The following is a 27,961-nucleotide window of genomic DNA, read 5'->3' as shown; positions in this document are numbered from 1 at the left end:
CCCCGCCCTCTAACGGTCCTCCAACCCCCGCCCTCTAACGGTCCTCCAACCCCCGCCCTCTAACGGTCCTCCAACCCCCGCCCTCTAACGGTCCTCCAACCCCCGCCCTCTAACGGTCCTCCAACCCCCGCCCTCTAACGGTCCTCCAACCCCCGCCCTCTAACGGTCCTCCAACCCCCGCCCTCTAACGGTCCTCCAACCCCCGCCCTCTAACGGTCCTCCAACCCCCGCCCTCTAACGGTCCTCCAACCCCCGCCCTCTAACGGTCCTCCAACCCCCGCCCTCTAACGGTCCTCCAACCCCCGCCCTCTAACGGTCCTCCAACCCCCGCCCTCTAACGGTCCTCCAACCCCCGCCCCCTGACGGTCCTCCAGCCCCGCCCTCTAACGGTCCTCCAACCCCCGCCCTCTAACGGTCCTCCAACCCCCGCCCCCTGACGGTCCTCCAGCCCCGCCCCCTCTTCCCAGTGTGTCATTGGTTGTCGGTCAATCCCTGTGCGGCGGTGAAGCGGCAAGAGGCGGAGGCGGCCTGTTTGAACGTTGTGACGCCGATCCTCGGGATCCGGCGTGGAGTTTGAGAGACGTCTCTAGCAACCGGTGTCAGCCACTGCCCCCGAATAACGAGGTACTGCTGCTCGAAATGCGGCCTACTTCCTGTGAAAGCCCTGGTTAAGAGTAGCAGTCTGGCTGCAGCTTTTTACCTGTTGTCCTGATGTGCAAATCGCTGACTCGGCCCAGCATTTATCGCCCATCCCAAATCGCTTGCCTTTTTGTGAACTACTGCAGTCCGTGCTCTGTCTGTCGACCCACAGTGTTGTTCCGATGACTCGAAAACCTCACTCTGTCCTCCCACAGATGTTGCGTGACCTTGTTGACTTTCATCAGCTGTTTCTGTTTCGCATCTCCAGCATCTTCGTCTTGTTTTGATGTCGATAAGGAGTTAGTTCTAGGATTTTGACACAGCAGCGCTGAATGAACAGTAGTACGTTTCCAAGTCAACGTGCTGAGTGGGTCGAGGGGAACTTACAAGTGTTCCCACGTATCCACTGCCCTCTTCCGCCTGGGCAGTAGAGATCTGACACGGGAATACTCACTCATCATTACATGGTGTTCGGCAATCTTACTGAGTAGCCCCTGTCCATATGCATCAAGACCTGGACAATATGCAAGTTTGGGCAGACAGCTGGCGAGCAACATTTACGCTACAAGTGCCAGACCATAACCACCTCTAAGAGAAGTTAACTTAAGGTCATTGCTGATCCTGCACTATCAAAATCATTGGGGGGGGGGGGGGGTATAACCATTGATTAGAGACTGAACTGGATCAAACTTATCAAAGAATGTGTCGAAAAGGACAGATCACAGGTTAGGCAGTCTATTTCATGTTATAGATTCATACAGCATGGAAACAGATCCATCAGTCCAACCAGCCCATAATCCCAAACTAAACTAGTCCTACCTGCCTTGGTCCCTATCTCTCCAAACCTATCTTATTCATATACTTTTCCAAATGTCTTTTAAATGTTATAACTGTACCTGCATCCATCACTTCCTCTGACAGTTCATTCGACGTACAAATGACTGTGTTTAAAAAAATTGACCCTCATGTCTTCTTTAAATCTTTGTACACTTGCTTTAAAAATATGCCCCCTAGTCTTGAAATCCTCCACCCTAGGGAAAAGAAATCTGCCATTCACTTTATCTTTACCTGTCATGATCTTATAAACCTCTATAAGGTCACCCTCAACATCCTCGTGAAAAACGTCCCAGCCTATCCAGCCTCTCCCTTTAACTCCAACCCTCCACTTACAGTAACATTGAGGTACATCTCTTTGAATCCTCTCCAGCTTGTTAATATGTTTCCTACAACAGGGGAACTAGAACTGGACATGGTAGTCCAGAAGAGGCCTCATCAACATTCTGTACTACCTCAACATAATGTCCTGTACTCAAAGATCTGAGTAATGAAGGGAAGCATGCTAAATGCTTTTCTTAACTATTCCAAATATGTGAGATGCATACTTCAAAGATAAAAATCACACAACACCAGGTTATAGTTCAACAGGTTTAATTGGAAGCACACTAGCTTTCGGAGCGACGCTCCTTCATCAGGTGATGAAGGAGCGTCACTCCAAAAGCTAGTGTGCTTCCAATTAAACCTGTTGGACTATAACTTGGTGTTGTGTGATTTTTAACTTTGTACACCGCAGTCCAACACCAGCATCTCCAAATCATGAATACTTCAAAGAATTATGTACCTGAATTCCTGGGTCTAACTATTCTACAATGTTACTCATGGCCCTATTTTTAATTGTATTAGTTCTGCCCTTATTTATTTTATCAAAATGCAAACCTCACATTTATCCAAATTAAAATCCATCTGACATATCAGGCTATTGACCCAATTGATCAAGATCTCTTTGTAATCTTAGATAACTATCTTCACTATTCAGTATACCACCAATTTTGGTGTCATTTGAAAACTTACTAACTACGTCTTCTATATTCTCATCTGAATCATTTATATAAATGATAAACATAAGTGGATCCAGCACCGATCCTTGAGGAACATTGCTGGTCACAGGCCTCCAGTCCAAAAAACAACTCTCCACCATCACTGTCTGTCTTCTATCATAAAGTGAATTTTGTATCCAATTGTAAAGGTCACCCTGAATCCCACATGATCTAAATTTACTAATTAGTCTACCATGCAGAACCTTGTCAAAGGCTTAACTAAAGTCCAAGTAAACAGTTGTCTGCCCCTCTGCCCTCGTCAATCTTCTTGGTTACTTCCTCAAAAAACACAATCAATTTGTGAGACAACTTTGACTTCCCTTGCACAAAACCATGCTGGCTATCCCCAATCATTCCTTGCCTATCCAAAATACTATTTTTCAGAATCATTTCTGACAACATACTGAAGTCAAGGCTTACAGGTCCACAGTTCCCAGGCTTCTCCTTACATTCTTAAACATTAGCTACTTTACAGACATCTGGCACCTCACCCGCAGCTATAGATGGTATAAATATTTCTGCAAGGGGCCCTAAAACTTCCTCCCTAACTTCTCTCAATATCCTAAGGTACAGGAGATCAGGTCCCGGAGATTTATTCCCCTTTATATTTTCTAAGACCTGCAGCATTTCCTCTTCTGTAATGTGAATTATTTTCAAAACATCAATGTTTATTTCCCTGAGTTAGATCAAAAAGCAATACAGTAAAGGGCTAGGCCCTTTGGCCCTTCAAGCCTGCGCTGGCACATTTCCTCCACGTGCCTGGATGGATGTAGTTCTAAAAACACGTATGTTTGTGGATGTGGTGCCAATTAAGTGGGCACCTTTGTCCTGGATGGTGTCAAAGTTCTTAAGCGTTATTGGGACTGTATTCATCCAGGCAAGTCAGGAGAATTTCATCACTCTCTTGATGTGTGGGTTGTAGATTGTGGACAGGGTCTGGGGAATCAGAAGATCTTTCCTAAGAGGAGTTGAATAAATACTTTACATAAGTCTTTGCAGTAGAATACGCTTTTAGCAACCCAAGATTACTAAATATTCAAAGTGCAAATAAATTCAATAACTCGAGAAAAAAGGAAACTAGTTGGGCTAAAGATCGATAAATCCTCTAAAGCTGATGGAATGCATCTGAGGTTATTAAAGGAAATAGCTATAGAGATAGTGGATCCACTGTGAGTAATATTCCAGAATTGCTTAGATTCTGTAGAAGTCCTAAAGAATTGGAAAACTGCCAACGTAATACCTTTATTTGAAAATGGAAACAATAAAGCCAGGTAACTAAAGGCTAGTTAGCTTAACATCTGTGGTTGGCAATGTGTTTGTAGTCCAGTATAAAGAATGCAATGGCCGATTATTTAGAAGTAGATAATTTTATCAAGCAGAGTAATATGACTTCATTAAGAGGAAATCATGCCTATTAAATTTACTAGAATGATTTGAGGAGGCAATATGCAGGGAAGCAGTGGATGTAATGTAATTGGTATTTCAGAAGACATTTGATAAGTTACATTAAGCTACTTAATAAAATCCATGGTGTTGTAGGTAATATATTAGCATGGACAGAGAATCAGCTAACTAATAGAATACTGTTTTTTATTCACTCATGGGACGTGGACGTCTCTGGCTGGCCAGCATTTATTAGCTGTCCCTAGTTACCATTGAGAAGATGGTAGTGAGGTGCCTTCCTGAACCACTGCAGTCCACATGCTTTAGGCTGACCCACAATACTGTTAGGGAGTGAACTGCAGAACTTTGACCCAGTAACAATGAAGGAACGGAAATCTGTTTATAAGTCAGGATGGTGAGTATCTTGGAGGGGACCTTGCATGTGATTGCTTAACTCTGTCTATCACTTACAGAGTCACTCAGCAGGGAAACAGTTCCTTTTGCCCAACTTGTCCGTGCCAATCAGATTTCCTAAACTGAACTAGTCCGTTTGTCTGTGTTTGGCCCATATCCCTCTAAACATTTCTTATCGACGTACCTGTCCAAATATCTTTTAAATGTTATAATTGACCCGCCTGTACCACATCCTCTAACAGCTTGTTTCATATATGCACCAAGCTCTGTGTGAAAAAGTTGCCTCTCAGGTCCCTTTTAAATCTTTCCCATCTCACCTTAAACCTGTGACCTCTACACTTCCATTAGATTATTAGATTACATTACAGTGTGGAAACAGGCCCTTCGGCCCAACAAGTCCACACCGACCCACCGAAGTGAAACCCACCCATACCCCTACATTTACCCCTTACCTAACACTACCTAATTTAGCATGGCCAATTCACCTGACCTGCACATCTTTGGACTGTGGGAGGAAACCGGAGCACCCGGAGGAAACCCACGCAGACACGGGGAGATCGTGCAAACTCCACACAGTCAGTCGCCTGAGGCGGGAATTAAACCCGGGTCTCAGGCGCTGTGAGGCAGCAATGCTAACCACTGTGCCACCGTGCTGCCCACTTGCTTGAAGTTGGACATTGACCAATTTGCTCTTGTCCATTATATCTCTACTACTGTACTCCATTCAGAAGATCCAAATGATCACCTTGCCCATTATCCAAAATCTACAACAAAGATAATTTCAAGGTGACATCTCTTATTTACAGTTTAAACATCTGATCTGTGTTACACATTTAGATTTTCCAATTCTTATGCCAGTTGGCTAGTTAAGCAGCTTCTTCTCAACTGACTGGTGTCTCCCCTTTCCCACTGTGGGGGCATTTTGTTTCTAGACCACTTTCTCCTTTTCCTAAGAAACCTCCCTCCTGGTGGGGTTTAATCCCCTGAAGGTGTGTGGTGAAGTTTCTCATCCTGTTCAACCAGGGCCAGAGCTTGAACAGGTTCCTCATCTTCTGCCAGGTTTGATGGCACGTAACATTGATGGCAGCTATTCTGTGCCCCACCCAATTTTCCCATATCTCTTAGCATTTTGTGGAACTGGCTTTATCTGTCACTGATAAGCACTTGTGTACCTTGGGGACAGGAAGGTCTCGGTCTGGAAATGTTCTAACATCTCTCATTGCCCTATCGCGTATTCTGTCAGTTTCACCTTTCCATCAAAGTAGGCCTTTCTCCGGATTTTCCTTTTCCTGATCTTAACTGCTGCAGCTCCCTGGATATTTTCTGGGATCATCTGCACAATTTTTTCATGTGTAAGGGCCTGTACGTTCTTGAGGTCCAACACAAAGGACCTTCCATTTCCCGCATCAGACACTCTGTGTTATACGTGGGGATAAATTCTGTGAAACCCGAAATGGTGTTCGGGCAAATGGTAGAGCTACATCCCAGATTCTGTTCTTTTACTGGACCATTTTCCTGGTCATCTCCTTATGGATTCTATTCATTCACTCCACTATCCCACTAGACTGGGGCTGATATCAAACTTCTGAATTATCACAAGCAGCACCATTACATTCTGTAGTAAACGTGTACCCTTGTCAGACTCGATACTTTTCAGTAGGCCCAGCACATAATACATGCTGGATTAGCTCTGACGTTAGCTGTGTTATTTTGAGTTGGAAAGCTTCTACCCACTTTGTGGACATATCTACAATAACCAAGATGTACTTGTATCCCCTCTGATGGTGGTAAGGGCCGTTAACAGTCTGATTGTAGATTAGTCAAAGCACCCTCTACAGGCTGGTGTGTCTCAATAGCCCTGTATTTGTGTACCTCTCTGGATTGTTCTGGGCATAGACTATACAGTTCTATCCCCAACAGTTTATATCCATTTAATCCATCTGGTTGGCACCTCCAATCCTTAATGGTCCTGTTTATTGTGACACTGGTATATCATTTGATTTCAGTTCCCTAATGGTACTATGTTGCTTTCCTTTCTCAAGGACCAAACCATCTTTAATCTGGATCTTATCCTTTCATATTTTGTACATTTCTGGGTACACTCCACCCCTTATTTGCTTCAGTTCTCCGTCGCTGTCCTCTGCCTGAATAATAAGATCATCAATTTTAACTTGGTTAGTACTGACTGCGTTTATCAATTCCGTCTATAACGGCAGTTGCCACACTTCCATGGCTTCCTGTTTAGCTAACTCATCTGCCCTGCTGTTCCAGGCTGGGGAAGGAACGGTGGTGTGCCCACACCTTAATGGCTCCATATTCTCTACCTCATGTAAAATATATTTCAGTAACTGGGTGGACAGCAATGGTTTCCCCCTGGCCGACACAAATCTCACAACGGATGGAAATCAGTCAAACTATTACACACATACATGCTATCTGAATATATGTCTGCTGAAGTGGGGAATTCATTAGAGTGGCTTCCTACATAGACCACGGCTGCCAGTTCTGCAGCCTGCATGCTCATATTACATGCTCAAGTTTAGTGCTCGTTCTGTCACCTCACGGGCCTCCTTTGCTGGTCTTCTACATAAATGCTGCACCCTGTTTTCCACCTTCTGTCCTCTACAATGAAGAACTATCTACAAAGATTTTAAAACTGGCTGGGTCTCCTTGTTGATGTTCCTGCTGACTTTAACACACCACCACTATGTCTCTGTAACATCAGGGTCCATCATACTCTCTGTTTTGACTGTTTTCTCCATTTTTGATACGACCTTCCTATAGCAATTAGACAGGGGTGTGTTTAGTCAGAATAGCAGATTAAGCCCTATTATACAAGCAAAGTGTTGGACCACTCAAAGCATTGCCAGGCTCTCAATGCCTTTAGAGAGAGGTGGGCACCACAGGCGATACAGTGCTTTATTTTCCCCATCCCACTCCATTTTGGTTTGGTCCCTTCTCTCTTTCCTTACTTCCCCATCGCTTTTGATGGTTTGCATTGCCTTTAACAGCCTTTTTTTAAAAAAAGCCTCAGTGTTTTTGGTGGTGGGAAGGTCGTTCAGGTGTGTATAACAGCACTCTGGAGTATAAAAGAAAAGTCTGTCGGGAGATGCCTTTCACACACTGACAGTCCATGGTTCACCAGCATAAGAACCTGGGAAATGTCTATCACAGGACTAAGTTTCTTCTAGTAGTCTCTTGTGATAGTATGGCCACAATGTCCTCCCTGTGGCCGCTAATTCCACAGGAAAAGGTGGTTCCACATATGGACTCGCAAAGCTGTTGGTAACGCTAAGTTCAGAGCTGCAATGGCTTGTGTATGTTGTTCCTTCCTTACCAGTTGTGCATTCCTTTTAAAGGTCAGACAAAGGGCTGCCTTTGTAGCAAAACCATCACTCCGATATCTGACAGTACTGTTATGGACCAGACCAAACCCCTTCAAAATATTCAGAAGATAGTCTAGACCCTATATTTTTCTTAGTTTAAATGTAAATGCAAGATGTTGCATTCCAGATGCAATTTGATTGTTTAAGTACTGGATTTAAAGCAAAACACACTTTATTCATCCGCCATTCTTCCACAGGCACAATGTATTGATCACATCATTTCCAGAAACACTGTAATGTAAATCATCCCTTCATGGCCAGATCTGTTGTGAATCGTTTTTTTAACTGTAGGGAGTAGTCAGAATTTTAATTGCAATGTTCTTATTGATTTGTGAATAGTGGATGATAATGTAATTCTTTTATTCTGAATGACTAGGAAATGGCCATGCAAATGGCTCTGAACGGCAAGGGATGGGAATGTAAATTCCTTACATTCTACCTGTAAGACAAAGACATACCACCTTAAGACAGAAGCAAACCACCCTACTCCTGGGGCATCCAATTTCTTGCAGGTCAGCAGAGCAAATAAACCTTTTAATATCTCACAACAAGTCTATACCAAAGATAATCCCAAACTAAACTAGTCCCACCTGCCTGCACCTTCCCATATCCCTCCAAACCTTTCCTATCCATGTATCTCTCTAAATGTCTTTTAAACCTAATTGTACCCACAGCCAGCACTTTCTCAGGAAGTTCATTCCACATGCGAACAACTCTGTGTGTTTTTTTAAAAAAATATTTTTTAGATCTCTCTCCTCTCACCTTAAAAATGTACCCTCTCGTTTTGAAATCCCCCATCCTTGGGAAAAGATAACTATCATTAACTCTGTCTATACTTCTCATGATTTTATAAATCTCTATCAGACTGCCCCTCAACTCCTTTGCTTCAGTGGAGAAAGTCCCAGTCTATGCAGCCCTTTCTTTATTACTCAGACCTTCTGTTCCGAGCAACATCCTGGTAAATCTCTTCTGAATTGTCTCTAGCTTGATATATCCTTCCTATAACTGGGCGACCAGAACAGTATTCCAGAAGAGGCATCACCAATGTCTTGTGCAACCTTAACATGACGTCCCAACTCCTATACTCAAAGAACTGAGCAATGAAGACAAGTGTGCCAAACGCCTTTCTAACTACCTTGTCTATATGTGATGCAAACTTCAAAGAATTATGTGTCTGCACCCCAGGTCCCTCTCTTGTCCCATTTCCCCCCTCAGTCGAAGAAAAATGCTCAGAGACACTGTAGTTTTAACTCCTTCATCTTTATTCTGGGCCCTGGAGGGAGGGAGAACGATCGCCCACGTGCACAGAGACATGAGTTCACGGTCTTCTCTGGAACAGCAGTTTCTCAATGAACTATATTGTCATTTTACAGGAGGAGCATCTAGATAAGGCAACATACATATTGATTAGGTGACCATTACAATCAGTGATTGTTAATGATAGAGATTAAGATATTTATTGTTACACAATAAATAACTGACTTCTCGTAATGAATACTTTTCACCTTGTTAACTGATGTTACATACTGAATGCTACCTCATCTTGGTAAGTGGCTCGACATAATGAATGCTTTTCCACCTTGCTAACCCATTACCCTTGCCTCCAGCACTCCATTGTTAACTGTAAGCTCTTATCTGATCTGAGTCATGCTCAGCTGAACTTCTTGTTTCACAAAACTCAGAACTTAATGCTTTCGCTGCCTGCATATACCCTACACATATTCTCAACTCTGTTCTACAACACTATCCAGGGCTGCTCTTGTATTTCACCCTTCATCCAGCTCCTGTTATCTCTGCTCATGGAAAAGACAAGTTGGAACTAAATTGGAAAACGGTGTCTTGGTGTAATGTCATTGTTAGTCATTCGATGTCCCAGGCTAATTTTCTGAGGGTGAGTTTGAATCCAAGCGTGGCAGATAGTGAGGTTGGATTCAATTAAAAATATGGAATAAACAAAAGGGGTCAAGGATATTGTCCGGGTTGGATGATTTGAGATGTTGGGAGAGGCTGGAGCTATTTTCCCTGGAATACTGGAGGCTGAGGGGTGACGTTATAGAGGTTTATAAACTCATGAGGGGTATGGACAGGATCATTGGATAAGGTCCTTTCCCTGGGGTGGAAGAATTCAAAACTATAGAGGGTGTAGGTTTAAGGTAAGAGGGGCAAGATTTAAAAGGGACTGAAGGGGCAGTTTTTTCATGCAGAGGGTGGTGTGTATGGAATTAAGTGGGAGAGGCTGGTACAATTACAACATTTAAAAGGCACCTGGATGCGTACATCAATAGGAAGGGTTTAGAGGGACATGGCCCAATTGCTGGCACATGGGACGAGATTAATTTAGGATATCTTGTCAGCATGGATGAGTTGGACTGAAGGCTTGTGTCCATGCTGTACAACTCTATGATTCTAGGAGTCTAATGGTGACCATATAAACATTGCTAATTATCATTTTAAAACAATTTGGTTGACAAATATCCTTTTAAAAGGAATTCTGGCATCCTTATCTGATCTGGCCTCCATGTGACCACAGGCCTGCAGTAATGTGTTTGACACTTCACTGCCCTCCTGGCAATTAGGCATGGGCAACAATTGCGGGCCTAGCCAGAGAACTCCAGATCCCATGAATGATTAATAAAAACTCAAACAGCAGTTTCACTGCTGCAATGGGTCACTGTGGGAAAACATTTCATTCCCCCTCAGTGAGTTATTCCAGTCTGGAATGTACTGTCTGACAGTTTGGTGGGAGCAGATTGAACAGTACAGGTAGTTCTCCGATAACGCAGTAATTGCGTTCCCGTGTGACACCGTGTTATAGAAACTTGCACAATGTAAATAATTGGGCCTATGGGAAAAACAGGGTTGGGGCAAGCCACCAAAAATATCAGTAAAAATCGAAACAAAAATAGTAGTTCATAGAGAGGTACAGCATGGAAATGGATCTTTCGGTCCAACCCGTCCATGCCGACCAGATATCCCAACCCAATCCAGTCCCACCTGCCAGCACTTCATATGCCCATCCAAATGTCTCTTAAATGTTGCAATTGTACCAGCCTCCACCACTTCCTCTGGCAGCTCATTCCATACATGTACCACTCTCTGTAAAAACGTTGCCCCTTATGTTTCTTTTATATCTTTCCCCTCTCACCCTAAACCTATGCCCCTCTAGTTCTGGACTCTCCAACCTCAGGAAAAAGACTTTGCCTATTTACCCTATCCATGCCCCTCATAATTTTGTAAACCTCTATAAGGTCACTCTTCAGCCTCCGACATTCCAGGGAAAACAGCCCCAGCCTGTTAAGCTTCTCCCCGTAACTCAAATCCTCCTAACCTAACCCAAATGATAGCACAGTCTAAGTTAATCTTTAAATCATACATTTTAATGAAATAATACAGTAAATTTAACACTAAAATCACTGACTACAGCACTGTAACTTTCACAAAGCTCGTCACCAGAAAGTGTACAACTGACTGACCACATGATGCTGACGTGGAAGTCCAGATCTCCTGAATATTCTCCACCCGATTTGAAATAAAGTTCCTTCTAAATGTAGACTACAATTCCCAATTTCAAGCTAAGTTTCAAAGCTTGTGCCCTGATTGCATTCCTGTTTTAGCTGAACACACTGAATTTGCATTTTGCAGACAGAGGATCCTGAAGCTGGGTTTTGTTGTTCATCTGGTGCTGGACATTGAACTGCGTAACAGCGAATGGACGTTCGCTTTATTTTAGTCTGCTATTCACAAATCACGTTACAACCAAATTGTGTTTAATGAATATGCATTATAGGAGAACAACCTGTACGTTTCAAAGAAGAATTGAAGAGAAGAGAGAATTTCACAAGCAGTCATGATTTGGAGACGCTGGTGTTGGACTAGGATGTACAAAGTTAAAACTCACACAACACCAGGTTATACTCCAACAGGTTTATTTGGAAGCACTAACTTTCGGAGCACTGCTCCTTCATTAGCTGGTTGTGGAGCACCTGATGAAGGCACAGTGCTCTGAAAGCTAGTGCTTCCAAATAAACCTGATGGACTATAACCTGGTGTTGTGTGATTTTTAACTATGGGCAGTCAGCAGTTGAATGAGACTAGGTGGGCAGAACAGCCTACTTCTGCTTCCATTTTATAGGTTTACCAATAGCTTTGGTAGTGAATCTCTCCTGTACACTCTCCATAGCCTTTACATCCTCCCTGGTGTCAGATACCCAAACCTACAATAGTCCTACTGTAGCCAAATCAAGCATTAGGCAGTTTATTTTATGAAATAGAGGGTAACATTTTGAAACAGCTTGGAAACTTGTTCTCCAGGTTTAAAGATTTACATATCCAAACCTCTTCCAATTATAATATATCGAGTTAAAATGTCTGATTTGAGGTGTGTTGTGGGAAAGCGAAGTTTACTCAGTTTAAAACCTCAAAAGAGTCACTTTGTTGCAAACAGGTTGCCAATAGTGTGGAGGAACAGAGGGATCGTAGGGCTTATGTCCATAGTTCCCTCAAAGTTGCCACCCAAGTTGATAGGGTTGTTAAGAAGGCGTATGGTGTCTTGGAAGTCATGAGCAAGGGAATTGAGCTTAAGAGCCGCGAGGTTATGCTGCAGCTCTATAAAGCCATGGTTAGACCAGACTTGAAATATTGTGTTCAGTTCTGGTTGCCTCATTAAAGAAGGATGCGGAAGCTTTAGAGAAGGTTTAGAGGTGATTTACCAGGATGCTTCCTGGACTGGAGGGTATGTCTTAAGAAGGAAGGTTGAGGGAGCTAAGGCTTTTCTCATTGTAGTGAAGAAGGATGAGAGGCAACTTGATAAAAATGTACAAGATGATGAAACGCATAGATAGAGTGAATGGCAGAAATGGCTAACACAAGGGGGCATAATTTTAACGTGATTGGAGAAAGGTTTAGGGGAGATGTCAGATGTCAATACTTTACACAGAACATGGTGGGTGCGTGGAATGCACTGCACCGGTGGTGGTAGAGTCAGATACATTAGGGACATTTAAGCGACTCTTGGATGGGCACATGGATGATAGTAAAATGAAGGGTATGAAGGTTAGTTTGATCTTAGAGTAGGATAAAAGGTCAGCATAATATCAAGGGCCAAAGAGCCTGTACTGTTCTCTATTCATGGCACCACTAATAAGACAATCCATTCTGTAGAATTGAAATGCAATCAGATCAGAGGAAAGGACAGGATTTGTCTGTTCTTAGCCATGTTAAAAGCTCAGACAGAAGTATGAAATAGAATTGGTTGGTTTTTGATGCATGGTGTCAGATCTATCACTGAAACTAGAAGAAATAACAGCAGGCAGGGCAGGTAAAGAGAAATGAATAAATTAGAGTCATAGTCCTACAGCACGGATACAGGTCCTTCAGCCCAAACTGGTCCATGCTGACCAAAATGTCTATCCACGCTAACCCCATTTCCCTGCACTTGGCCCATACCCTTCTAAACCTTTCCTATTCATGTATTTGTCCCGATGCCTTTTAAATGTTGTTAATGGACCCGCCTCAACCACTTCCGTTGGCAGCTCATTCCATGTGCATACCACCCTCTGTGTAAAAAAGTTGCCCCTCAGGTTCCCTTTTATTCTTTCCCCTGTCACCTCAAACTGATGCCCTCTAGTCCTCGATTCCCCAACCCTGGGGAAAAGACTGAGTGCATTCACCCGATCTATGCCTCACATGATATTATACACTTCTATAAGATCCCCCTTCAGCTCTAAAGAAAAAATGTCCTAGCTTGTCCAACCTCTCCCTATAACCCAGACCATTGAGTCATGGGAACATGTTTGTAAATTTTTTCTGCACTCTTTCCAATTTAACAACATCCTTCCTATAGCAAGGTGACCAAAACTGAAGACAATACTGCAAAATGCAGCCTCACCAATGTCCTGTACAATTGCAACATAACTCCCCAACTTCTATACTCAGTGCCCTGACAGATGAAGGCCAGTGTACCAAAAGTCTTCTTCACTGCCCTGTCTACCTGTGACTCCACTTCCAGTGAACTGTGAACCTGAACTCCAAGATCCACTACACTCCTTAAGGCCCTACCATTCACCATGAAAGTCCTACCTTGATTTGACTTTCCAAAATGCAACACCCCATGCTTATCTATATTCAACTCCATTTTCCATTTCTTGGCCCACTTCCCCAGCTGATCAAGGTCCTGCTGCAATTTCTGACAACCTTCCTCACTGTCCACTGCCTCCTATTTTAGTGTCATCTGCAAAATGCCTTGTACGTTCGCATCCAAATCATTGCTATAGATAACAAACAGCAATGGGCCCAGCACTGACCCCTGAGGTACATCACTAGTCACAGGCCTCCAGTCCGACAAGCATCCTTCCACTATTACCCTCTGCTTCCTACCATCAAGCCAATTCTGTATCCATTTTGCTAGCTCCCCCTGGATTCCATGTAATCTAACCTTCCAGAGCAGCCTACCATGTGGGGTGGCACAGTGGCTCAGTGGTTAGCACTGCTGACCCATAGCACCAGGGTCCCAGGTTCGATTCCAGCCTCGAGCGACTGTCTGTGTGGAGTTTGCACATTCTACCCGTGTCTGCATGGGTTTCCTCCGGGTGCTCCGGTTTTCTCCCACATCCTGGCCACTTCATCAAAGAGGCTTTCTGATCTATAGTTCCCAGGTTTTTCTTTGCAGCCCTCCTTGAATAAGGGCACCACATTTGGTGCCCTCCAGTCTTCTGGGGCCTCACCGGTGGCTAACGATGATGCAAAAATATCAGCCAGAGCCCCTGCAATTTCTTCTCCAGTGTCTTGGACATATCTGGTCAGGACCAGGAGATTTATACACCTTCATACATTCCAATTCGTCCAACACCACCTCCACTGTGCTATGGACTGTCCCTATGATGTCACCACTTCCCAAGTCTTCATGTCTTCCTCCACAGTAAACACAGACGAGAAATATTTATTGAGGACCTCACCAATCTCCTGCGGTTCTACACATACATGTCCACTTCGATCCTTAACTCTCTCTAGTTATTCTTTTTCCTTTCATATACTTAAAGAATCTCTTTGGATTCACCCTAATCTTCTCAGCCCCTTTTTCACCCTCCTGATTTCCTTCTTCAGTAAATTCTTGTATCCCCTACAGGGATTCCCTTGATCCCAGCTGCCTGTACCTTAGCCATATCTCCTTTTTTCTGGTCAAACCCTCAATATTTATTGTCATCCAGGGTTCCTGTAGGAGTGTTTTTCCCTGAAAGGGAATGAAGACTTGGGGAGCAGGATGCAGGCATGTGGAAGTTTATTCATGCAGAAACCAGTTAAAGCAGGGAGAGGGCCAAAGGATCTTCCCTGAATCTGGCCTCGACGTATGAACTCAATTATTCACTTAATCTTTAGCTCAGGTCAGAAGATAGATTAATGACACTAACTCATACAGTAAAAAGTAGTATTTTTATACATTTCTGTATTACAAGAATTACATAAAACGTAACTGCAGACCTTTCCTCCTAATCCATACACCCAATCTGTGTTAAACACCTAATCAGTGGTAGACACCTATCTGACCAGCCTCAGCTTCCCATGACCTCGTAGTGTTTACCGGCCATTACAATCTCGAGACTTTGGGATCTTTCGATGCATCTTGTTCATTTGCATTCCAAAGTCACTGGCCATACTCCCTTAGATCTGTTTCAGGGTGGCATGGTGGCTCAGTGGTTAGCACTGCTGCCTAACAACACCAGGGACCCAGGTTCGATTTCAGCCTCGGGCGACTGTCTGTGTAGAGTTTGCACATTCTCCCCGTGTCTGTGTGGGTTTCCTCCGGGTGCTCCGGTTTCCTCCCACAATCCAAAGATGTGCAGCTTAGGTGAATTGGTCATGCTAAATTGCCCAAAGTGTTAGGTGAAGGAGTAAATGTAGGGGAATGGGTTTGCTCTTCAGAGGGTCGATGTGGACTTGTTGGGCCGAAGGACCTGTTTCCACACCGTAAGTAATCTAATCTAATCTAATCTAAATTTCCCATAGTGTTTCGGTGCATTAGTCAGGAGTAAATACAGAATAATAGGTTTGGGTGGGTTACTCTTTGGAGGATCGGTATGGACTTGTTGGGCCGAGTGGCCTGTTTCCACACTGTAGGGATTCTAACATTCTAACAGGCTGGCTTATCTCTTCAGGACAGCTTGAGTTCTATTATTCACTGTATTCCATTTAATTATGCCCCTTATATTTCCCACTTTTTTAATCGTATATGTAAAAATGTTTTAATTTTAACTTGTTGCTGAATATTGCTTAATATTGCAGAGTAGTTAAGAAGTAACTGTTTACTAAGAAATAGCTATCGTTGTTCTGGTACTGTTCAGAGAGTTTAGCATGCTACTATCTTGCACCTGGTATTTACTGTTTAGTGGCACAATAATTCTTTCATAAGCGAACTGAGAATATTTGCTTATTTGTAGGCATGTTCTTATCATAATTGTTTAGGATAGTCCCCCTTTACTGGCTTTGCAGTAAATTTGTTCAAAGGTACCATTGTTTTCTTTACTTAAAGGCTGGGATGGTCTGTTAGTCTTATTCAACTCCTTTCAGCCATCTTGTATTTTAATGTTGTTCTGGGTTATCCTTTTTGTCGGCCATTTTGTGTGAGCAGGCATAGGCCATTTTGTTGTGAGCAGGTACAGGTCACCCCTACAGTTCCCCATTTCCATCAATCTTGCCTTTCACCCTCACAGGAACCGATAGATCTTGACCTCTAGCTATCTCACTTACAAAGACTTCCCACTTGCCAAAGGGCCCTTTACTTGCAAGCAAACTAGTCCAATCCACCCCTGCCAGCTTCTGTCCAATTCCATCAAAATTCACCTTGCCCCAATTTAGAAACTGAACCTGTGGATCAGTTTTGTCCTTCTCCATAACTATTTTAAAATTAATAGAACTATGGTCACTGGTCCCAAAGTTTATCCCCTTCGCAAGTAGGACCGTCTGTATACTACTTGAGGAAACATGCCTGAACGCACTTAACAAATTCCACCCCATCTAAGCCCTTGATGCCCTGGCAGTCCCAGTCTATGTTAGGAAAATTAAAAACCCCTACTATGAATACCCTATTGCTCCTGCAAGTCTCCCCAGTCTCCCTGCTATTTGTTCCTCTAATTCCCTTTTGGATGTTTTGGGGACTTATAGTACAACCCCAATAACATCACCAGCCCCTTCTTATTTCTTAGCTCTATCTACAAAGCCTCAGTGGATGATTCTTCAGTTATTTATCTCTGACTACTGCTGTGATATTTGCCTTGATCAAAAATGCAACTCCCCCTCCCTTCTTTCTACTACCTCTGTCCCGCCTAAAGCACCTATACCCTGGTACATTAAGCTGCCAGTCCTGCCATGTTTCTGTAATGCTATAATAGCCCAGTCTCACATACCTGTCCATGCCCTGAGTTCATCAGCCTTACCTGTCAGCCCTCTTGTTTTGAAATAGATGCAATTTAATCCAATTGGCATTCCTTGCTCCTGGTCGTGTTCCAGCCAGACCTGTCTCTTCACTTTACTATTTCTGATGACTGTATTTCCTTCCAGCCTCACACATGCCTCCCTGCTGTTGAGAATCCCATCCCCCGCCAATCTAATCCCTTGTAGCACTAGCAAACATAGCTGCCAAGATATTGGCCCTTGTTCAGTTCAGATGTAAACAGGTTTTGTGAAGATTTGTAGCTTAAGTTGAGGCTCTGGATCTATGTTTGCTTGCTGAGCTGGAATGACTGCCAGACTACTCAGACCCCTTGGCATCATGGTAGCCCACAAACCCACCAACACACTAAAACAGCAGCTAATTAACTTGAAAGACACTATACAGATAATAAACAAAACTAATATCATTTACGAAATAGCTTGCAAGAACTATAACAAACACTACATTGGACAATCAGGCAGAAAACTAGCCACCAGGATGCATGAACATCAACTAGCCACAAAAAGGTATGACCCAACCTCACTAATATCCTTACATACAATGAGGAAGAACACCACTTCGAGGAAGGACACCACTTCGACTGGGACAACACAGCCATCCTAGGACAAGCCAAACAGAGACATGTGCGAGAATTCCTCAAAGCATGGCATTCCAAACGGAACTCTATTAACAAACACATTGACTTGGATCCCATTTACCACCGCCTGAGAAAAAGAACAGGTAATGACATCACCACAGGAAATGAGATCATCAACCCAAGTAAACCTAAACACATAAGTAGAAAGCGGGCCATGCCACCAGTAATTCATCCAGTTCAGATGTAATCTGTCCCTCTCGACTGGGTCACCTCTGCCCTAGAAAAGATCTCAATGATCTAAAAACTGAATTCCTGCCGCCTCCACCAATTCTTTAGCCACGCAGTCATCTGCCATTTCCTATTGTTCTTACCCTCACTAGCCTGTGGCACCAGAAGTAATCCAGAAATTACCACTGACCAAGTCCTGGTTTCTAACTTTTTTCCAGTTCTCTATAGTCACTCTGCAGGATCTCATCACTGTTTTTATCTATGTTATTTGTGCCAATGTGAACAATGACTTCTGGCTGCTCACCCTCCCTCTTGAGAATGTTCTGCAGCCACTCCGAGACATCCTGGCCCCTGGCACCTGGGAGACAACACACCATCGTGAATTCCCATTTGTGGCCATAGAATTTCCTATCTGTCCCCCTAACTATTGAGTTTCCTATCACTAAGATCCTGTTTATCCCTCCCCTTTCCCGCTATGCCCCAGAGCCAGTCATAGCACCACCAACCTGGCTACTGCTGCTTTCCCCTGAACATCCCTCCCCAACAGTATCCAAACCCCAGCTACTCTCTGCTTGCACCTTAGGTGTGACCACCTCATTAAAACTCTTTATCGATGAAGTGCTCAGCATTTCAGCTGATCCTGGGTGCATCCAGCTCCAAATCCAGCCTCAATTTCTCTTGTCATCTAGTATTCCCTACACCTAGCAGCCTTTCCTTACATACTAATAGGAACGTACTGCCTCTGGACTCTCATTTTTAAAGGCTTCCCACTTCCCAACCATCCTTTTACATGTGGATAGCCTACCAAATCAATTTTTGAAAATTCCAGTCTAATACAGTCAAAATTGGCCAAACTCCAATTCAGAACCTTAACATCTTGATAAGTTCTATCCTTTGCCATAACTATTTTAAAACTAACAGAATTATGATCACTAGGCCTCCAAGTGCACTCCCATTGGCACTTACCCTGCCTTAATTCCCAACAGAAGATCAAGTATTGCCACCTTTCTAAAATTGTATGCACTTGTACTCACTTGACAAATTCTTCTCCACCCTAACATGGTAGTCCTAGTTGATGTTTGGATTTAAAATCCCCTATTATTACAACCCTATTATTCGTACAGATACCTGAGATCTTCTTTGATATTTGCCTCTCAGTTTCCCACTGACAATTGGAGGGGCCTGGTAATACAATCCCAACAAGGTGAATCATCCCTTTCTTATTTCTCAGTTCCACCTATATAACTTCAGTGGTCAGTCTCCCAGGAATATCCTCCCTAAGTACAGCCATAGTGTTATCCTAAACCAAAAACACCACTCCTCCTTCTTTCTTGCTTCCCTTTCTATCCTTCCAATAGCATCTACACTCTGGGACATTAATCTGTCAGTCCTGCCCGTCCCCAACCCACATTTCTGTAATACCTATGTATCCCAGTCCCATGTTCCCAACCATTCTGAAATCATCTGTCTTATCTGTTAGGTCTCTTACATTGAAGTAAATGCAGTTTAATTTATCAGTCTTACCTCATTTTCTGCAAAGCTCTCGTCTGTCTTGATTACTTGACTTTCTCCCTTTATCTACTCTACCAGTCTCACAATTGCTTTGATTTTCCCCCCTTACTAGTTTGAAGCCTCCTGAGTAGCCTTGACAAATGTCCCTGCAAGGATATTGATCCCTTTCCAATTCAGGTAGAACCCATCCCTCTCATACAGGTCAGTTCTACCCTGAAGAGATCCCAATGGTCCGAAAATGTGAATCCTTGGCTGCTGCACTAGCTCCTCAGCCACGCATTCATTTGGTCTGTTCTATTCTGATTCTCAGTAGCTCATGGCACCAGTAGTAGTCCAGATATTACTACCCTCAAGGACTTTTTTTTTTGCTTCCTGCCTAATTTCTGATATTCTCTCTGCAGAACCTTACCCCTTTCCCTACCTAAGTGGCTGGCACCAACGTTCCCAATGACCTTCTGTTGCCCTCTAAACCTTTCCAATTCATGTACCGGTAGAAATCTCTTTTAAATGTTGTAACTGTGCCTACATCTACCACTTCCTCTGGAGGTTCATTCCTCTATGTGAAAACGTTGCCCCTTTTCAATCTTTCTCTGCTCAGCTTAAAAATATGCCCTCTAGTACTTATCCATATCCACCTTGCAGGCTCCTTATGTCCTCTTCACAACTCACTTTCTTACCTAACTTTGTGTCATCAGCAAAATTAGCTATCATACCTTCAGTCCCTTTGTCCAAATTATTTATGTATATTGTAAAGAATTGACGCACCAGCACCCTATGGCACACCACTCATGACATCCTGCCATCCTATAAAAGACCCATTTATTCCTCTCTACTTCCTGTTAGACAGATTTCTATTCCATGCCAATATGTTACCCCTTACACCATGAGCTTTAATTTTCTGCAATAATCTTTGAAGTGGCATGTTATCAAATACAATATCACTGGTTTCCCCTTTATTTACAGTTATAGTGTCATAGAGATGTACAACATGGAAACAGACCCTTCGGTCCAACCTGTCCAATCTAGTCCCACCTGCCAGCACCAGGCCCATATCCCTCCAAACCCTTCCTATTCATATACCCATCCAAATGTCACTTAAATGTTGCAATTGTACCAGACTCCACCACATCCTCTGGCAGCTCATCCCATACACGTACCACCCTCTGTATGAAAAAGTTGTCCCGTAGGTCTCTTTTATATCTTTCCCCTCTCACCCTAAACCTATGCCCTCTAGTTCTGGACTCCCCAACCCTAGGGAAAAGACTTTGTCTATTTACCCTATCCATGCCCCTCATAATTTTGTAAACCTCTATAAGGTCACCCCTCAGCCTTCGCCGTTCCAGGGAAAACAGCCCCAAATCGGTTAAATATGATTTCCCTTTGAGAAAAGCAGGTTGGCTGTCTTTGATTACCTTAAACTTATCCAAGTGCCTTGTTATAATGTTCTTAATAGCTTCTAATGTTTCCCTCTGAAAGATGTTAAGGTAAGTGGCTTGTAATTTGCTGCTTTCTGCTGCTGCCCTCCCCCCCCCCCTCCCCCCAACCCCCGCTCTTTTTGAAAGGAACCTTTCTTGAATTTAATGAGCTTTGGAAATTAAAACCACTGCATTAACGACCGTATATTCTCAAGTATTAGTCAATCTCATGTAAAAGTCGACCCCCTATTTTTGGCCAAATAACCTGGAATTTTCCATACATCTCATGTAAAAGGCGACCCTTGTTCTTCACAGATAACAGATCAACGTTTATGAGTCAGTGTGCCAGCTGTCACATCCGCTCCAGTCTGCCGGTTGTTCCGCCCCACTCACGTTTTTCCAGTCCACTGGCCATTGTGTTCCTCCACGGGTTTTCAGAATTACCGTCATTTGTTTTTTAGTCTCTTTATTCGTTAACAGATCATTTGGGCTTCTGCTCATGATATGGTATGAATTTTGCTGGGCATGAATTTCAGCCCCTCAAAAGTAGCATGCTTGCAATAGTCGACCCCATAAATTTAACCTTAAGAAATGGTAAGAAAAATGTGACTATGACTCAAGTATACAGTATCTCACTGGCTACTTAAGGCCCATGGATTAAATCCATCAGGACCTGGGGATTTGTCAACTTGCAGTTCCAACAATTTGCTCAGTATTACTGGTAATTGTAATTTTCTTGAACTTTTTGACCATTGATCACCACGCAGCAAAACCATCAGTTATTTTTTTTGCTAGCTGAATGTCTCTTCATACACATACCCGGCTCCAGCTCACCTGCATCTAATGCACACTCCCCGACTCATTGAACAAACAATAGCATCAATGGCACTTACAATAAGTATTGATAGTTTGCTTTTAGAAAACTGCAACAATCCCTTCCACAATCCTTTTTTTTAAGAACAGTTGTTTTCCCATTTCAGTCCACAGTTTAAAGTGCTCATCTCGTTAACAAAGGGTTGAAGATTAAAGTAATAATGCTGTTCAGACATGTCATTAACATTATTAGATAAGCCTCCAACATCAGCTTGTTTCAACTAGTAATTCAAAAACTCTGCTTTACGATTAACCTATTGCTTGAAGAGGAAACACAGCCCCCATGTTGGCCCTGTCCTTGTCCCCAGACCCTGTTCCCTGTACTGAACAAGTCGCCATTAATTCTCAGACTGTCACTGACCTGAGCAAGGAATCCAGTCATTGTAAGAGTAGATACGGTCAGAGTCAGTACCTTCAGGAGAGACAGAGGTAGGAACCAGTGAGTGAAAAACTGAAGGCAGTCAGAGAGAGAGAGAGAAACTTCAATTTACAGCTTTGAAGAGGTGAAAAGAAAGTAGCGATGATCTGCACAACGGCAAGTCCTCTGCTCTCTTGCATGTTCCTCATGCTTTCCTGATGCTTTCCAGTGTGTGTTGCAAGGAAACACGTGGTCTTCCTGAAGGATCCTCTGTGAGAAGTTCCTGTTTCTCAGGGCTCCAACTCCTCAGCCATCACCACTAAAGATGAACGAACTGCCATTAGCTGCAGCTCATAATCCTGAGCCTGAAACCCTCACCTGGGATGGGGGCAATTCATAATACTCCTGGGCCCCTGGAGACTGACCTTCATACCCTAAAGAGAGAAAAGAAAGACCAAAACATTTGTAGAAAATGGAATTGTCTTTTTTTGGATTTCTATCTGGTACTGATAGTGATGACTTTTGTATATTCTGATTTCAGGAGATTATAAAGGACAGGTTTGCAGGCGATAAACCCTTGAGCCAAACACCACATCAGGAGCAGAATAAGATTGGCCTTTTAATATGCAGGAAGAAAGCACCGCTCACCATGTGGAAAAATCGCACACGTGCTCAGAATGTGGACAAGGCTTCAATCAAACATCTGCTCTGTCAAAGCACAAACGCATTCACGACATGGGGAGATATTCCTGTGGTGATTGTGAGAAGCGATTCAATTCTTTATCCAACCTGGATTCTCATCGGCGCAGTCACTCGGAGGAGAGACCTTATACCTGCTCCACCTGTGGGAAGGGATTCACTTGGCCATCCAGCCTTGCGGCGCACCAGCGAGTTCACACTGGGGAGAGACCATTCACGTGCTCAAAGTGCGACAAAGACTTCACTTTTTCATCCAACCTGCTGAGACACCAGCAAGTTCACAGTGAAGAGAGGCCAATCAACTGCTTTGTGTGTGGGAAGGGATTCAAAAATTCAGCTGGCCTGCGGAAGCACGAGGTCATTCACACCGATGAGAAACCATTCAAGTGCTCCGATTGTGGAAAGAGGTTTAAGCAGTCGTACCACCTGCAGGCACACCAACGCATTCACACCAGGGAGAAGCCGTTCAGCTGCTCAGAGTGTGGGAAGGGATTCAGTCAGAACAGTAACCTGATGGAGCACCAGTGGATTCACAAGGAGGAGAAACCTATTAAATGCCCTGAATGTGGAAAGGGGTTTACTCATTCCTACCGCTTGAGAGTGCATCAGCTCGTTCACACGGGTTAGAAACCATTCACCTGTTTTGTGTGTGAGAAGGGATTCAATAATTCAGCCACCCTGCTGAAACATCAGCTTGTTCACATTTGACACATGAGGTTTGCATACTGCTGCTCCAACTGATAATCACAACCAGACTGAACTGGATTTATTTAGACAGTCAGGGTTTATTCCTGCTGGTGGTAAACATCCCACCACCTGCACTGGGATTTAATATTCTCGACATGACAAAGGTGGAGGCTATAGGATTATTTTCTAAAAGGCTTACTGGAATTTTATGCAAGTGTTAGGGCTGCTATGACTAATGAAGCAGAACATGGCTAACAGTAGAGTGTTTGGGAAATTCCGTAAGCTCAAGGTCAGCAGTAACTGTTGAGACACAAGACCTAGATAATAACATTTCACATTGGATAACAATAGCAGCTCAAGTTGCAGTTGACACATAAGACATAGTTAAGAACATCCCACACTAATTGGTTGTTTAATCAATAATTTTCGATGTAGATTCCAAATTAATTATAGATCCAAATATCATAAAAGGAAAAGGTTCAAACCAGTTTCAGACGTAACCGGGGAAAATTAATTATAGGTACAGAAAGTAAATTGAATCAAAAATCAATATTCTTTTATATTCCCTGTATTGAGAAATTTAACGAATTGGCAGTTAACAGTGCAGTTGGCAAATGTTACTTGAATACAGTATCCATTGTGAAAAGCCTCAAGAAGGGGGATAAGAATATAAGAACCAGGAGCAGGAGTAGGCTATCTGGCCCTTTGAACCTGCTCCTCCATTCAATAAGATCATGGCTGATCTTTTCGGGGCCTCAGCTCCACTTACCCAGCTCTTACCATATCCCTTAATTCCTTTGTTGTTTAAAAAAAATCTATCTTAGCTTTAAAAACATTTACTGAAGTACGTCAACTACTTCACTGGGCAGGGAATTCCGTAGATTTACAACCCTCTGGGTGAAGAAGTTCCTTCTCAATGCAGTCTTCAATCTGCTCCCTCTAATCTTGAGGCTATACCCTCATGTCCTAGTTTCACCTGCCAGTGGAAACTTCTATCTTATCTATTCCCTTCATAATTTTACATGTTTCTATCAGATCCCCTCTCATTCTTCTAAATTCTAATAAATATAATCCCTGTCCACTCATTCTGTCCTCATAAGCCAACCCCCTCAATTCCGGCATCAACCTCGTGAACGCCCCTCTCATGCCAGGACATTCTTTCTCAAGTCAGGAGACCAACATTACACGCAGTATTCCAGGTGTGCCCTCACCAGCACCCTGTACAGCTGCAACATAACCTCCCTGCTTTTAAACTCCATCCCCTTGAGCAATGAAGGAGAAAATTCTATTTATCTTAATTACCGATGGCACCTGTGATTCATGCACAATTGCTGCAATTTCTTACCATTCAAGTAATAATCCTTTTTACTGTTACTCCTATCAAAATGGATGACTTCACATTTATTAACATTGTATTCCATCTGCCAGACCTTTGCCCACTCACTTAAAGTGTCTATGTTCCTCTGCAAAGTTTCACAGTCCTCTGCACACTTTGCTCTACCACTCATCTTGAGTGTCATCCACAAACTTTGACACAGTACACGTGGTCCCCAACTCCAAATCATTTATATAAATTGTGAATAATTGCGGTCCAACACTGATCCCTGAGGCATACCACTAGTTATTGATTTCCAGCCAGAATAGCACTCATTTATCCACATTCTTTGCTTCCTGTTAAATCAATCAATCCTCTATCCATGCTAATACTTTACCCATAATGCCATACATTCTTAGCTTACGCAGCAGTGTCTTGTGTGGCACCTTGTCAAAGGCCTTTTGGAAGTCTAGGTACACCACTTCCACTGGGTCCCTGTTGTTCACCTTGCTTGTAATGTCTTCATACTATTCCAAAAGATTTGTTCCGCATGACCTGCCTTTCATGAATCCATGCTGCATCTGCCCAATGGGACAATGTCTGTTGAGATGCCCTGCTATTTCTTCCTTGATAATAGACTCAAGCATCTTCCCCACTACGGAGATTAAGCTAACCGGCCTATAATTCCCCATCTTTTTTTCTACCCCCCCTTTTTAAACAGTGGTGTCACATTTGCCGTTTTCCAAGCTGCTGGGACTCCCGCAGGGTCCAGCAAATTTTGGAAAGTTACCACCAGTGCACTTGCTATTTCTCCCGCCATTTCTTTAAGTACCCTGGGATGCATTCCATCAGGGCCAGGAGACTTAGTTCCATTAGCTTGCCCAACACTACCTCTTCCGTAATAATTGTTTCCTTACTGGCATGTTATTAGTGTCCTCCGCTGTGAAGATTGATACAAAATACCTGTTCAGTGTCTCGGCCATTTCATCATATCCCATAATTAAATGTCCCTTCTCATCCTCTAAAGGACCAATGTTTACTTTGGCCACTCTTTTTGATTTTATATATTTATAGAAGCTTTTGCTATCTATCTTTTATATTCTGTGCTAGTTTTTTCTCATGTTCCATCTTACATTTCTTTATAGTGTGTTTTGTGGCTTTCTGTTGACCTTTAAAGTTTTCCCAATGTTCTAGCTTCATGCTGTTCTTGGTGACTTTGTATGCCTTCTCTTTCAATTTGATAGCCTCATAAAGAGTCTGGAAAACGTCATGAACGACTCGGGGTGGACTACAAGCTTGTGTATTGCTTTATCATTTTGCTGACGCAAGTTTAAATTGTATTAAGATGCTGTACCAGAGAGCCAATTACAGAGGGACAACTTGGCTCCGTTGACCAATAGTAATCAAAGGGGGAGCATACGCGCTCTGAGCTTGAAGTGTATAATTAAGACATTCTGAAGCTTTTAATGTGCCCTTTTTGCCTTTGTGCCTTGTTGCTGTCTGCTGTAACTGAGCTGTAAATCGCAATATAGATCACCTGAATACGTCCCACGACTCAGACTCTCATTAAAATATGAGATCTAACAGTAAGCTGTCATAACTGTGGTGAATTATTGTAAAACAAATGGAAAATAAATGTAATGCTTGTAGCTGTTCATTGTATGTGGATTGCTGTGGGATACAAGTGGCAGAGACTTGATGAAGCCGTCCATCCCTTGAACTCTTTCTGAGAGCAGAGTGGTAGCCGCAGACAGTAAGTTGTGAGTGCTGCTCAGGGTCAAACACTGAATGAATTCCACTCCTCTGCCATCACAACTTGCTCTGTCCCTGGGCCCTGAACAAACAGTTCCCATCAGAGATATCACAACTTGTCCTCCACCTGGGACAGTTCTGGATCAGACACTGAACATCATTAGTTGCCTCTAAATGACAATTATTGCTGGAGAGATTGCAACCCGAACATAGGAACAGAAGCAGACCATTTATTCCCTTACATCTGCTGCACCATTACAGTAGATCATTGCCCATCTGCACCTCAATTCCATTGTCTGGACTGTGAGCCACGTGCTTTGTTATCTTCAACAAAATTCTATCAACTGCCATTGCAGAAGTTTACAGGACATCCGACATTTACAGCGTTGGGGAAGACTGGTCATGATATCCATAAGCCTTTCTGTGAACAAGTTATTCCTCATTTCACTCTGGACTCTTTTAAGACTGTGCTTCCTCATTCTGGATTCCCCAGTTGAAGAAATAGTTTCTCCTAATCTAGCTCTTAAACTTATTTCCTGTTATAAAAACAAGTATTAGATTGTCCAAGATCCATCCATATTTAATGAAATACAAGCTCCCTGCAGCCTGCTCTCTTTGAACCAGAGCAATACTGTTCTTAATAGCCATGAGAAGCTGGCACCACTTGGGGTCAGGCATGCACAGCACGGAAACAGATCCTTCAGTCCAACTCATGATTGTCAACCAGATTTCCTAAGTTAGTCTAGTCCAATTTGCCAGTGTTTGGCCCATATCCCTCCAAACCCTTCCTATTCATATCATCCAGATGCATTTTAAATGTTGTAATTGTGTCAGCCTCCACATTCCATTTGCGCACCACCCACACTGTGAAAAATTGCTCTTTAAGCCCTTTTAAGATTTTTCCCCTCAGCTTAAACCTATGCCCTCTAGTTTTGGACTCCCATACCTTGTGGAAATGGCCTTGGCTATCACTGTATCCATGCCTCTCATAATTTTATAAACTTCTGTCAGGTCACCCTCAGCCTTCGACACCCCAGGGAAAACAGCCCCAGCCTATTCAGCCTCTCCCTATAGCTCAAATCCTCCAACCCTTACAAAGTTAAAAATCACACAACACCAGGTTATAGTCCAATAGGTTTAATTGGAAGCACACTAGCTTTCGGAGCGACACTCCTTCATCAGGTGATAGTGGAGGGCTCAATCCTAACACAGAATTTATAGTAAAAATTTACAGTGTGATGTAAATGAATCTTTTTTAAAAAAAAGGTTTTGTGATTTACACATGAAAGAAGTGAAACTATCACTGTGTTCTAACAGATGAAAGGCTTAACAGACAATCAATTTTTCAATATATAATTTCAGTTACATCACACTGTAAATTTTTGCTGTAAATTCTGTGTTAGG

General features: G+C 43.1%; 2 protein-coding genes across 10 annotated transcripts in view; both read left to right on the top strand.

Annotated features, from left to right (window-relative positions):
• Nucleotides 1-27,961, top strand: part of LOC122544009 (zinc finger protein 91-like) — a 61,968-nt gene that overhangs the window by 12,208 nt on the left and 21,799 nt on the right. Inside the window, exon 3 of the mRNA XM_043683022.1 lies at nucleotides 22,735-23,425. Within this exon, the coding sequence (XP_043538957.1) occupies nucleotides 22,735-23,425 (691 nt within the window). The remainder of the gene's footprint in view (nucleotides 1-22,734; nucleotides 23,426-27,961) is intronic.
• Nucleotides 7-26,454, top strand: LOC122543900 (gastrula zinc finger protein XlCGF49.1-like). Of its 9 annotated transcripts, none has more exons than XM_043682785.1 (4): nucleotides 7-624; nucleotides 8,073-8,208; nucleotides 22,646-23,425; nucleotides 26,050-26,454. In XM_043682785.1, the coding sequence occupies exons 3-4, from the start codon at nucleotides 22,729-22,731 to the stop codon at nucleotides 26,055-26,057; spliced, it is 705 nt and encodes a 234-aa protein (XP_043538720.1). In that variant the 5' UTR covers nucleotides 7-624; nucleotides 8,073-8,208; nucleotides 22,646-22,728; the 3' UTR covers nucleotides 26,058-26,454. The 9 variants fall into 9 exon arrangements, with proteins under 9 accessions (XP_043538720.1, XP_043538719.1, XP_043538718.1 ...); XM_043682783.1 differs by lacking the exon at nucleotides 7-624 and adding an exon at nucleotides 631-1,247; XM_043682786.1 differs by lacking the exon at nucleotides 7-624 and adding an exon at nucleotides 1,265-1,364.

This window comes from Chiloscyllium plagiosum, chromosome 45 (genome assembly GCF_004010195.1).
Source record: "Chiloscyllium plagiosum isolate BGI_BamShark_2017 chromosome 45, ASM401019v2, whole genome shotgun sequence".
NCBI lineage: Eukaryota > Metazoa > Chordata > Chondrichthyes > Orectolobiformes > Hemiscylliidae > Chiloscyllium > Chiloscyllium plagiosum.
The sequence above is the reverse complement of the archived record's forward strand: the minus strand, read 5'-3'. Positions and strand labels throughout refer to the sequence as shown.